This window comes from Sciurus carolinensis, chromosome 11 (assembly GCF_902686445.1).
Source record: "Sciurus carolinensis chromosome 11, mSciCar1.2, whole genome shotgun sequence".
NCBI classification, from domain to species: Eukaryota; Metazoa; Chordata; class Mammalia; order Rodentia; family Sciuridae; genus Sciurus; species Sciurus carolinensis.
Window position 1 is genome coordinate 117868546 of NC_062223.1, and position 14074 is coordinate 117882619.

Here is a 14074-nt window from a genome sequence, read left to right on the forward strand (position 1 = left end):
CCTTTTGAAGAGATCTATGATGTATAGAAGAATAAAAATGTTTATGAGGCTTTTTTGTTCATTTGTTTTTGTGGTATTGGGGATTGAAACCAGGGGCATTCAATCACCAAGCCACATCCCCAGCCTTTTCTATTTATTTTGAGACAGTCTTGCAAATTTGCCCAAGCAGGCCTTGAACTTATGATCATCCTACCTGAGCCTCCTAGGTAGTTAGGATTACAGACTGTGCCACTGTGCCTGGCTTCTTTTCATCTTTTTATACAAAGCAGCAGCATTCTAGCCAGGTGCCATGGCTCAGATCCCAGCAGTTTGAAAGGCTGAAGCAGAAGGATCAAGAGTTCAAAACCAGCCTCGGCAACTTAGCAAGTCCCTGAGCAACTTAGTGATGCCCTGTCTCAAAATAAAATGTAAAAAAGGGCTAGGGATATGGCTCAATGGATCAGTACCCCTGAGTTCAATCCCTGGTAGCAAAAAGAAAAAAAAAAGAAAAGAAAAGCTAAACAGCATTCTAGACACATTATGCAATTGCTTTTTTGCATTTAATTATTTTGTAAATAGTAATATCCTCATTTAGGGATTAGTAGTAGTAGTAGTAGTAGTAGTAATGCTGGAGCACCCATGGGTGCTCTACCACTCACTGCTCTACATCCTCAGGCCTTTTTAGTATTTGTTTTGAGACAGGGTCTCTCAAAATTAAAAATAGGCTGGCTGGAACTTTGGGTTGTTTTTTTTTTTTTTTTTTTTTTCTTTTTTCTTTTTTCTGCGGTGCTGGGGATTGAACCCAGGGCCTTGTGCTTGCGGGGCAGGCACTCTACCAACTGAGCTATATCCCCAGCCCTGGCTGGAACTTTGGATCTTTCTGTCTCAGCCTCCCAAGTAGCTGGAATTACAGATGTGCACCACCATGGCCTGCTTATTTTTTAATTTCTTAAGGTTTATTACTATTATTTTTAACCAGGGATTGAACCCAGGGAGGCTCAACCACTGAACCATAACTCAGTTGCACAGGGTATTACTAAGTTAAGGTCTTGCCAGGTTGCTGAGGCTGGCTTTAAACCTGCAATCCTCCTTTCTCAGTTTCCCAAGACTCTGGGATTACAGGCATACACCACTGTGCCCAGCTAATTTTTTAAAAGTTTACAATTGTTTTCAAGGAAAAAGATTTTTCAGTTTTTTTCTCCCCCAAATCCACAGCTGCCTAGTACTCGTTCATGTGGATATCCCTTTATGTATTTAAACAGTTCCCCACAGATGGACATTTAAACTTTTCTTATTACAAATGATTCTTTTTGTTGTTGTTAATAGTATTTGTTGTTGTTGTTTTGTTTTGTGACTCTGTTAAACCATATCTCCAGCCCTTTATTTTGAAACAAGGGTTCACTAAGTTGTCCAAGCTGGCCTCAAACTTGCATTCTCCTGTCTCTGCCTCCAAAGTTGCTTGGGTTACAGGTGTGTACTACCATACCCAGTCTACAAACAATTTTTCAATAAATAACAATACTTTGCTTTGCACAGGTGAAAATATATTTTTAGAAAAAATTTCTAGAGAGGAATTGCTGAATCAAAGAGAATAATGCTTTAAATTTTGATAAAGAGCAACATCTTAAAAATGGTTGTTGGGGGCTAGGGTTGTGACTTAATGGTAGAGTGCTTTCCTAGCTTGTGTGAGGCACTGGGTTCGCTCCTCAGCACCACATAAAAATAAATGAATAAATAAAATGAAGTTATTATATCCATTTACAACTAAAAATTTTTTTTAAAAATATTGTTGGCTAATCACCATTAAACCCTGGAGAAAGAGTGTTTTGATTTCTGCCTTACTCAACAAATTAACTACTTTTTCTTTATAGCGTGCATATGAAGATTGAAGAAAAGATCACGCTAACCTGTGGACGGGATGGAGGATTACAGAATATGGAATTGCATGGCATGATCATGCTTAGGATCTCAGATGACAAATTTGGCCGAATTCGGCTTCATGTGGAAAATGAAGATAAGAAAGGGGTACAGCTACAGGTATGTATTTAGACTTTGGTAAACCCAACATAGTTGTCATAATCTTAATTTTTTTTTGTAATGCTAGGGATTGAGCCAGGCCTTATACATAGTAGACAAGTGCCCCATCACCAAGCTACATTCCTAACCCAAAGCACAGTGTTTCTCAGCTAAACTCCTCCTATGAATCACAGAATACAGAAAATTATTGAAGTAATAGAGCTAGTGCCATTGTAGATGCATAGGAAAGAAGTTAATATATTACATTATTACATACAGTGGTTTCTGAGAGTGATTGACAGTAGAAATATTAGAATGGCTTTTTAATATTGGGATTGAATGAAAGATCATTTTGAAATTTAGTAGGCGACTTCATATCACTAACAATAGAGGGATAGAGATGTTTAACTATATAAGTAAAATAATACATTTAGGTTATTACTTAAAATATAGGTTTCTTTTTGCCAGACATGGTGGCACATGCCTATAATCCCAGTGACTCCGGAGGCCTATACAGGAGGATCAAAAGTTCTAGACCACCCTGAGCAACTTAACAATACCTGCCTCAAAAAGTAAAAAGGGCTGGAGATGTGCCTCAGTGGGTTAAATTTGTTTTAAAAAAACGAAAAACTTCATAAGGAGGTATTTTATTAAAACAGGTATGACAATAAATTTAGTCATACTGTCTTTTATAAACTGCCAGTGTTTGTTTTATTAGCTGAATGGCAGTATCTAGTGATGGTATATTTGAAAAGTGCATAAGATTCTTAAAAAATAAATATGTGTTCCAAGTATTAAAAGTATTTGAGCCCTTTTTATCTTCTTATTATGGTGGTTCTTGTCACATTTTATTTAGGTGGTTGATTTTACATCTTGTTCAACAACAAAACCTTTTCAGAGAAAAGTGTATTTTTGCCTGTTTGCCCCCATAGTCAGCAGAGTTCTCTTCTGGAGGTGGTGGTTTTATAATTTTACAAAAGATTTGCTTGCTATTAAAGTATATGTGGACTGCTACTCAGAAATGATTTATTTTTCTTTTTTTCTCCTAATATAATTTCTCGATTTCTTTTAACACTTTTTTTTCCAACCAGCGATTAAACCTAGGTGTACTTAACCACTGAACCACATCCCCAGCACTTTTTATTTTTTATTTTGAAACAGGGTCTTGCTAAGTTGCTTAGGGCCTGGCTAAGTTGCTGAAGCTAGCTTTGAATTTGTGGTCCTCCTGCCTGGAATTACACACTTGTGCCACCATACCTAGCTAAAAAGATCAGGCAATCTTAATGACCTGAGTTTGAATAACTTAAGTTCTCTAAGGCAAAATTGCAACTAGACTCTATGTAGAACTTTTCGCTCTCTTATCTGTTTTATATAAGGCCAAGACTGCTATCTGATCCTGGCAGCTGATTATCATCTGACCTCAGTCATCCTTTGTGTATGTGCGTGTGTGGTGCTAGCAATCAAACCTAGGTCTTTGTGCACTTGTTTTTGTGCTAGGCAAGAGCTTCACCACTAAACTACACCCCTATCCCGTGATTTAGTCTTCTGCTAGAAACAGCTCCCTGTGAAGTATTTGGAAAGGACTTGGTTTTTGGTCTTTGACTTTTTCAGTTATAAATTGTTTCATTTTTTTTGGTACCGGAGATTGAACCCAGGTATGCTTAACACCTGATCCACATCCCCAACCCTTTTTTATATTCTGTTTAGAGACAGGGTCTTGCTAAGTTACTTAGGGCCTTGCTAAGTTCTGAGGCTGGTCTCAAACTTGCAATCCTCCTGCCTCAGCCTTCTGAGCTGCTGGGATTACAGGTATGTACCACTGTGCCCAGTTTAGACACCTTATGTTAAATGTTTAGATTATGGGCCACATAAGCCCAGAGGGAGTTTATTTCTTGTCTTATCCTTTCTGAACCTAAGTTTTCCTTCCTGTCTCATTCCAGACCCATCCAAATGTGGATAAAAAACTTTTCACCTCAGAGTCTCTAATTGGCTTAAAGAATCCAGAGAAGTCATTTCCAGTCAATAGTGATGTAGGAGTGCTAAAGTGGAGACTACAGACCACAGAGGAATCTTTTATTCCATTGACAAGTAAGTGCCTCTGACCATTTCCATTGAGCCATACACTGAGAACTTGAAATAATCCTATCTTGTATACTTTTATCATTTTGCCATAGCGAAGTTATTTTTGACAAAATGATCTTCTTTCAAAATTGTTTTTAATCATTTGTTTTTAATTTTTGTTTTTGTTTTCTTGTGGTATTGTATATTAAAGCCAGAGGCACTCTACCAGTAAGCTATATTCCCAGCCCTTACTTCCCTATCCCACCCCTCTATTTTGTGGGGACTAGGTACTGGGGATTGAACTCGGGGCACTTGGCCACTGAGCCACATCCCCCACCCTATTTTAAATATTTTTTTAGAGATAGGGTCTCACTGAGTTACTTAGTGCCTCACTTTTGCTGAGGCAGGCTTTGAACTTGAGATCCTCCTGACAGCCTCTCAGGCCACCTTGCCTGCCCCCCTACCCCTTTTTTCCCCTCCATTTTAAATAGGTTCTCACTAAGTTTCCCAGGCTGGCCTTGAACTTGCAATCCTCTTCCCTTGGCCTTCTGGGTAACTGGAATTACAGGTGTGCACAACAGTGTGCCTGGCTTCACTTAAATTTTTCATGGCTTTGGTTTTGGGACCATTATGTTTAATATAGTTTATATTAGGATGTTTTAGGCCTGCAGATGTTAATTAGCTTGGATTTGCTGTCTCACCTTTTATCCACTCTTTTTCTACACTTGATTTTAGTCAAAATATCAAGAGGCAGTTTCGCTTTTTTTGATGTTCTAGTATGACTGCTTTGTTTTACTCCTCAGTTAATTGCTGGCCCTCTGAGAGTGGAAACGGCTGTGATGTCAACATAGAATATGAGCTACAAGAAGATAATTTAGAGCTGAATGATGTAGTTATCACCATCCCACTTCCGTAAGTGGTGTCCTCCTCATGATCATGTTCCCTATGTTAGCTCATAGAACTGGTCTTTTTGGAGGAAACACCTTGCTTCCAGTGTATTCTAAGATATTTGCTTTTTAAAAAGACCAGTTGTAAAAGAAGCAGGACACAAAAGCCTGCCTACAATATGATTGTACTTCCAAGACTTTCTGGAAAAGATGGTGCTCTTGGAATGAGATCAGGAGGTAAAGGGGAAGGTATTTGGCTACGAAAGGACAGGAGGGAACTACAGGGGATGATGGAAATGTTCTGTGACTTGATTTTGATGGTGCTTACAGGACTGCATACATTTGTTAAAAGACATTGAGTGTACACACTTCAACTTTCAGACCAAACCAATCAAACAAAAAAGCCAGTTTTAGTTCTGGAACTGGGCATTACCTCTTAGCTTCTTCATGTGGTAATGAAGGTTTCCAGAAGGAGAAGCCACTTTTGAGTCACATCTCTGTTTTGTTTTGTAAGTTTCAAAGAAACTGAGTCTGTCAGACTGAATTTTTATTTTTCACTTGCTTTCTGAACTATCACTAAAGATGAGAGTATGTTCAGTGGAATTGTTGATTTTTGTTGAAACAAAATATCTACATTAGTTTCAGTAAATTTTCTAATAGTTTTAAAAATAATTTACATATAATAAACTATACATATTTAAGTTGTGCATTGTGGTTAAGTTTTGACACATATACCTTTGAAACTGTCAACACAATCAAGAAAATGAAAATGTCACCCCCCCAAAATTTAATTCTAGTAATTTTTTCCTGTGCATTTAAATGTCCTACTCTCTAGGATCATCAGGAAATACTCTCTACCTCAAGTTTATTTCCTCAGTTATACTTTCTTTTTTTATTTTTTTTTAATATATATTTTTAGGTGCTGATGGACCTTTATTTTATTTATTTTTTTATATGCGGTGCTGAGGATCAAACCCAGTGCCTCACACATGCTAGGCAAGCATTCCACCACTGAGCTACAACTCCCGCCCCCCTCAGTTACATTTTCCATGAGTTGTACATTTGTACTTCGTCAGTGAATCCAGCTGCCCTATCCCCAAATAAGTACAAGGTTTGATTATGAAAAACAGTGAGTATATTCTTAGAGGATCTTTACTGTTATATTGCTTAACTATTATTGTAGAGAAAATGGTACTAACTTTATTTATAATTCTGTTCACTTTTTGATAATTCAGGCCTTTACATTGTCATGTCTGGTTTTAGTCATTATTATTTCCTTTTTTTTGTACTGGGAATTGAACCCAGGAGCACTTAACCACTGAGCCAAATCCCCAGCCCTTTTTTATATTTTATTTAGAGACAGGATCTCACTAAATAGCTTGGGACCTTGCTAAGTTGCTGAGACTGACTTTGCTCTCACAATCCTCTTGCCTCAGCCTCCCGAGCCTTTGGAATTACAAGCATGCAGCACTGTGCCCTGCTCTTATTTCCATTTTTAAAGATATACTTAATTACCAATATCCCCTTTAATGGGGTAACTATCTTATTTACAACTCGGTTATTCTTGTAGAACAATATAGATGGCTGCCTCGAACCATGGTAGGATTTGGGCGTTGGTAACATATGGGGTTTTGTTTGTGGAGATTTATTTTACTAGACTATTTTTAGATTGCCACAATCTTTAGGCCTCTCTGTCTACACTATAATTGTGGTTATGGTGGTTTCCTGTGTCTTGGTTCAATTTTGCAATGGTCTCTAGAAGAGACCCTTAGATGGCATTTTACTCCTTTGTCTACAACTGATCAAAGTTGAAGAGATCAGAGTTGGAATAAGGGGCACAGAGAAGGGATATAAAAGAACTAGGACCATAAAATTGATAGGGAAGAGTTAATAAATGTCTTATGCCACCCTTAAGCTTTCTGTGTCTCCCCGTATTTACCCTTCCCCTAATACAAGCATTGAATGTCACTAGTGAATTAAAAGATGGTATATTTAGAATGTGTAGGAGTTGGTGACACTGCCTGTTAGCCATGGGTGGGGGTACAAAGTACATCCTAACTAGCCCTGATTCTCTTGTAGAATAAAAACAACCATATATCTTTTTCTCCCATTATGTTTTCACTTTGCCCAGGAATAATTGTGCTTCCATTTATCAAATAAGAGTCCAGTTACTGGATTATAAATGAAATAAACCAATTGGCATCAGGTTCAGTCAGTTTTGAAACTTCTGCAATTTACTGAAAACAGATTCTCTCAAATCAAAATTCATCTCCATTATTGGTGTTTAAAGTACTGCCACCCCCTCACACTGTTAACCTGCTTTATTCTCCATTGTTACCTTTAAAGAGAGTTGAATTCTGTTTAAATTATAACAAATCATTAGTGTAGGATTTTTGGAAACATACCCTGCTTCACTCATTTGCAGTCTCAGTCCCTTGCTAACTCGCAGGTCTATCTGCCAAGTACCTATTGTTGTATATACCTGTATCTGTAGAGAATTGAGGAAGATCCTTAGCCAGGGTGCTGGGACTTTGATCCTTGAAGTTTTTATTAGGGAGTCTCTTCTAGGACTGCATGAAAACTGCAGTCCTAGAAAATTTGAAGCTGAATTTGAGAAGCATGATCCAATTTGGGGTTGATTTTCCTTGGAGTTCTTCAAACTCTGGACACCTAACTTGACCAGATGTTTCTCATGACAGATCGGGTGTTGGTGCACCAGTGATTGGCGAGATCGATGGGGAATATCGACATGACAGTCGACGAAATACCTTGGAGTGGTGCCTGCCAGTGATTGATGCCAAAAATAAGAGTGGCAGCCTGGAATTTAGTATTGCTGGGCAGCCTAATGACTTCTTCCCTGTTCAAGTTTCTTTCATCTCCAAAAAAAATTATTGTAACATACAGGTACTCCATTTTAATAGATTGCTTATATGAGAAGATGAGTGGGATAGATGGCTTTTGGGTAGTATGGCTTCATGTCAGAGCAAAAATCAGAAAGGCTAATGTCCCCTGCAGATTCCATTTCTGACTGTTTATGGTCAAATTTCTCACCTGCTTCACCTAAGATTTCCTGTGTAGATCAGACAAAAAAAAAAATTGATTATAGAGTGTGCATTAAAGTACTTGTGGGATGTACACTTAGTTGTCTCCTTAAACCTCATATATTTAAAATCCATTTGTTAGAACACTCGATGCATGATTTTGTAATGCCTTGTTATCAGTTCTACCCAAGAAATGAAAGAAAGTTTTAAGAGTGGGGATGTGGCTCCTTGGTAGAACACTTGCCCTAGCATGCATGAATCCCCATGTTTGCTCTTAGCACTGTGACCCCCACTGGGGATTCCGCCCCGAACCCCCAGTGTTGGGGGTAGAACACTAGGCAAGTGTTCTACCACTGAGTCACATCTGTAGCTCAGGATTTTTTGTTGTATATTATATAAAATAGTGAGTTTCATTGTGTCATAATTTGTACTTGCCAATTTTCAGATTTTTTATAGCATATCTCTCTTAATCATGAACCATAGCAAATAATCATGAACCATTTCTGTTGCAAACTTTGTCTTATTGCTCTGGCATTACCTTATCTTCCCATGGGGTCTCTGTTTCCCTGGGAAGTGCTTGGGAAGTTACAGCTTCATCTTTTGAATCTGAAGAGTAGTACTCAATCTTCTCAGTTAGTGGCATAACCCCATCAGTATTGGGAGATACTTTTTTTTTGTACCAGGGATTGAACTTAAGGACACTTGACCACTGAGCCACATCCCCAGCCCAATTTCATATTTTATTTAGAGACAGGGTCTCACTGAGTTGCTTAGTGCCTTGCTTTTGCTGAGGCTGACTTTGAACTCGCCATCCTCTTGCCTTAAGCCTTCTGAGCTGCTGGAATTACAAACATGTACCACTATGCCTGGTGGGAGATTAAACCCAAAATGGTTTTCCTATTTGGGACCATTCAATGATTAGAACAATATGATTACTCTCTCAGAACCTTATTAGAAAATATTAAATCAGTGGTTCATGTATTGTGTTTTGTTTGTGTATTGTGTAATGTATTGTCATTACAGGTGTCATTGTTACAGGTAATTAATTAAACTCAAATTTATTATTATTAGAAAAAGAATCTCATTGAAAGGAGCTAGCCATGCCTTAAAAAGTCAGTATCTTGGGATAGCTTAGTGGATTATACATTGAACACAGAATTTTTTGAACAGAGAAATGAATAATGTTAAAGAATTAAAACATCGAAATTTGGGTTAACATGTTAGTTGATCATCCTGATAGAATGTCAGTGATTTCATAGTTTCTCTGGGTAGCTGGGCTATGGCCACTCATTCTGGAGCTTTTACTTCCTATCATTAATTCTGCTGTACATCTCATGACAACAATTGTCCTTTCTCTTTCTAGAGAGCAAATGAGTCATGTTGAAGGGGAAGGGTTATACAGTGAACTGCAGTTATGAATTAAAGAATTTTTAGTATTTCTAAGCTACTTCTAATACTACTTTTAGGGAATTTGATCTGTAATGAGGATTTAGTTAGCTTTTTGGAGACTAGAATTATCTTCCTTTTGCTTTACAACTTTTTGTTTATTTTCCTAGGTTACCAAAGTGACCCAGGTAGATGGAAACAGCCCTGTCAGGTTTTCCACAGAGACCACTTTCCTAGTGGATAAGTATGAAATCCTGTAGTACCAAGAAGAAAGAACCAGAAAGAAAAATTTTCAGATTTATAAAGAAGAAGCCAAAAGTGGCTGAAGAATTTTTCCAAATTTACAAGCCATTGGAGACCCTTTTTTCTGATACAGTGCACGTTCTCTGCGCGCAAGGACCCTCAACTCACCCCCAGTGTTTCAGTGTCATGGAGACATTCTTCGATAAAGAAATGACACAAACATAAAGGGAAAGGCTGCTGATTTCTTTGGCAGATTTTACTGGCCAGCAGTAAAGCAAGCTCTCCAGAGAATGCCCCTGTAAACACCTTGCCTTCGCCTAAGTTGCTCCTTTTAATCCCTAAATATAGTTATATTTCATACTTTGTTTTTAAAAGTTTTCTCTGTAGAAAATTTTAATCTTTCATACTCCTTTCCTTTACCATTAGCTTTTCTTTCTATACATTCAATCAAGCACTGGGATCATCTGTACATAGGCATTGTATATGGCACTCCTGGAACAAAGGTTATCTAACCCATTGATTTTTGGACAAAACAGGTGAACTATTTAAGGGGTATGGAGTCTAGAAGTTAAAAAGATAAGGTTGTTTTTTATCCTTTTCCCTTGGCCATCCATCCCTCCATTATTTGCCAAGTTGTTTTCCTTTTAAGGCCTGTTCCTTCCTACTTGTGTGAATATTAAAAATAACTGAGAAGCAGCTTTCAGATGGTGCAGTCCCCTCTCCAGGATGTCTAAGAGAAGAATGGTTATGTTCAGTAAGGAATTTCACATCCACATGTAATCATGTCTGCTGCTAGTACAACCCTTCAAGCTTCCAGTTCTCTACATTTTGGGTACTTGAGCCAAAACAACCTTTATAATCCACTTACATTCCTCAAGTTCATCACCTTCCTCTTCCTGGTTGCTCTTTCATCAGTCCTCTCCTTTCTAGCAGAAAAGAGGTTATGATTTTGTGGACTGTGGGTTCAGTGAGTCTTTGTGCCAGTCCATTTAGCCCTGAACTATCAGAGAAACTCCATCTCACCACTGAAGTTGTAGTATTTCAAGAGGCAGTTGATTATATTAGCTGTGTAGGGATTATTCTTGTGTACCATATTTCCTTGCAGCCAATCCAGCAGTTTCCACCAGCCTGTCTGTCCCTGTCTCTGAAATCTTTTTCCTCCCCCTAAACCTTGTGAGTGTCTCTTGTAATGATTGTTTCTTAGCTCCATTTCATCCATTACTTTTTCAATGGAGAACATCAGCCAGCCCAGCTTTGACCTTTAACCCAGTATTGCACTTGGTAGGGTGGGGGTTGAGTGGCTGCAGGCCTGCAGCCCCTGGCAGTGTGAAAAGGCAGGTGACCATAGATGACCTCTTGCTCTTTGTGTTTGGAGAGCACTGCTCCATCTGAACATCTGGCCCTCCCTGCAAAGAGTACTGTACTTGAAGCAAAGCAGTCACAAATGGCCATGGCTGGAATTGCTTGCCAAAGAAATTTCTGGCCTTTCCCTTTCCCCTAACTGCATCAGGGAAGAATCCTTATCTCTAGTTTGGTTTCCACATGAGGTTTTTCTGAGGAAGGGGACTGGGACAAGATGTCTGTCATGTAGTTAAGTAGGCAAGAAATCTTATTAATCCAGTTTTGTTTGAGAGTTGCTTGTCTATATGATTTTTAAAAAGTCAAGTTTAATTTCACAAATTTTTTTTTCTGAAATTACTTTTGGGGTAATATTTAAAATGAGAGACATTTTGTAACCCTGTAAAATACATAGGGAATATAACATTCCAGTGTACACAAAGAAAGTAAATTCTTTAATCAAATAAAGAGTATTATAAAATGAGATGTTTAATAGGCTCTTGACTCACACTTTGGTGTCTGCTTGCTGATTCAGGATGCTGTAATAGGATCTGAGATTAAAGATTAATGATGCTTTTTTTTTTTTTAAGAGAAAATAATCTCTATCCAAGAGTATTCATTGCCTTTTCCTCCATTTTATAGGTATCGTGCCTCGTGTGCTTTCTACATTTGAGTACATACACACATATATTCCTGACAACATAACTCTTGAATTTGATGCTATTTTTTACTTGGGGGGGGGTGAAATCTTATTTTTGTCAGTGGCAATTGTACAATCAGAAATAATGTATCATCTTTAAAGAATGATGTTATTCTGCATCCTGGAGCCTTCTCCTTACTAGGCAGTGTAAGACATGAACCAGGAGCTGGGCACAGTGGCACACCACTATAATCCTAGGTACTTGGAGGCTAAGGCAGGAAACTTAGCAAGATTTGTGTCTCAAAATTTAAAAAAGGCTCAGGATATAGCTCAATGGTAGAGTACTTGGCTAGCATGCATGAAGTCCTGGGCTCAAATTCCTAGTACAAAAAAAAAAAAAAAAAAGTGAGCGAGGGAGGTACAATGAATGCCTTGGGAATTGTTGGTAAATCCCTCAGAGAAGGTGTACTTTATTATGCCTCTTATTTAACTTGGAAAACTATTGAATGTTAACAAATTGTTAGGAAAGCAGATATTCTCCCTATGAATAATAAATGTCTGAAATGAAAAAATTTTAATGGTAAAAGTCAAGATTATGAAATTTTTTTTTCTTAATGAGATAGTATCTGACTTAATGGTGCTAAAATGTGGCTTGCCTTGCTGAGATTGTAACCTCAATATAATGAAGAATACCAAAATCATGCCACACCTGGCATGATTAGGATTGCTAGTCCCTCTATGGTATCACATGGACTTTTCTTTGGCCTTTTGTGAGGGAGTCTAGCAAAATAGATCTAGTCAAACATTCTGTTTAATGTAGGAGGCTTGTGGTTCATGCTCTGGATTAATTAATCCCATGTAGAGAAAGTAGGGATCATACCTCTATGGACAGGAATTCCATCTTAAAAAGATTACTCCCGGTAGCAACAAACCCCAAATCTCAACCTGTGCCATCTCTGATGGAAATTTTGCCTCTAAATGGATGAGTAGGATCTGAGAGATTTCCAGGGTTGATGTAGAATAGCCTTTTGTTTAAATTCACATCTGGCAGGGCTTATTTTAAGGAGATAGAGAAATAGTCCTCATCTTCAAAAAAATAGAAGTCCAACTGGAAACAGTGATTACCTGCTTATGAAGTCCTTTTCTAAGCTAGACCTGTGTTAACTACAACTAGTGATAATGGGTCTAAATGAGAGTGGGGAGTATGGTTTATTTTCAGGTAGGCTTTGGAGGAACCAAACTGAAATGGGGCTGGGGATGTTGCTCGGTGGTAGGGCACTTGCCTAGTATGTGTGAGGCCCTGCCTTCAATCCCCAGTACTGGGCATAGGAGGGAGGCAAAAACTCAGAATTGACTCCTCTATACTATGCACATCTGTCTTCCAGCAACACTCCCCACACGTGTCCATTTCTTTTTACCTCATTGGGCAAATACATTTACAACTGTAGAGCTTTGAAATTCCTATTGGATCTACAAGTAGGTTGGTTGCTGTGTATTCCTATTACTCAAGGGCAGAGCCCCATCTCTGCAAGCTCTCCTATCTTACCCTGGGGAGTTAGTGATAGATATAAGGCAGGCTTTTAGGGAAATCTGACTAACTTTCCCATTGCAGGCTGTTTTTCCTCTCACAAATACAAGTCAAACTACCAGGCACTTTTCAGAAACTGAGGTCATTCCTCCCACCCCCCACCAAGAAAGGTTTTTGTCCACCCGTTTGTAGGGTAGGCTAACTGTTTAACCCCTAAGTGGTATAATCCAGTTCTGGAAAGCACCTCTAGATATATTCTGTGTGATCAGGTTGGTTTCCAAACCAGGACAGGAGCTGTTTGAAGGAGACATTACAAATTCAAGGCAAAGAGAATGGAAGCAAGTCTTGTCTCCCATTCTTTTGTCCAAATGTATGTGATGCTGGGAATTGAAGGCAGGCCTGGAGCTAATGCAACAGACTCTACCACTGACTGCACCCCCACCCCTGAATCCTTGTTCTTTTCCACCTACAGGAAGAGCCTAAGTCACAGACACAGGACCAGTCATCTGTCCTACCCAGGTCTCTCACTCGGTTTGGAGTCATTAGATTTGGGTAGAAGTGTGGATTGTGCAGTTTTTCTAAGACAAGCTGAGAAGCTTCTGCTTCTTTGCAGCTACTGAGACAAAGTTTGAACATTTTCCCAAGTCGAATGTGGCGAGTTATTTGGCATCATTACTGCTACCACACCTACACTAATGATGCCTGAGTTCAGGATCTAAATAAGTCAGAAAGGAGTAGCTTTCTGGGAGAGGGTGTGATCTACAGGAACTGCTGGTTGTATGAGCAACAATCACCTCTTTTTGGGGTAGAGGGAGTACAGTTTGAGAGCAGGGACAGAGTGGGAAATATGCCAAGGCAAAGGCAGGAGGAGTGTGGAAATCCACTCCTGACATTCATAGCCAAATGCAGAGGCCTTGAAAAAAAATTCAGTCTTCCTTCCACACCCAGTCTTTGC

At 38.7% G+C, this 14074-nt stretch overlaps 1 protein-coding gene across 1 annotated transcript in view; it reads left to right on the forward strand.

Annotated features, from left to right (window-relative positions):
* Window positions 1–11435, forward strand: part of Arcn1 (archain 1) — a 32208-nt gene extending 20773 nt beyond the window's left edge. Inside the window, exons 6-10 of the mRNA XM_047518758.1 lie at window positions 1851–2016; window positions 3936–4083; window positions 4860–4968; window positions 7643–7847; window positions 9541–11435. Coding sequence (XP_047374714.1) covers window positions 1851–2016; window positions 3936–4083; window positions 4860–4968; window positions 7643–7847; window positions 9541–9630 — 718 coding nt within the window. The 3' untranslated portion in view covers window positions 9631–11435. The remainder of the gene's footprint in view (window positions 1–1850; window positions 2017–3935; window positions 4084–4859; window positions 4969–7642; window positions 7848–9540) is intronic.
* Window positions 11436–14074: the final 2639 nt, after the last annotated feature.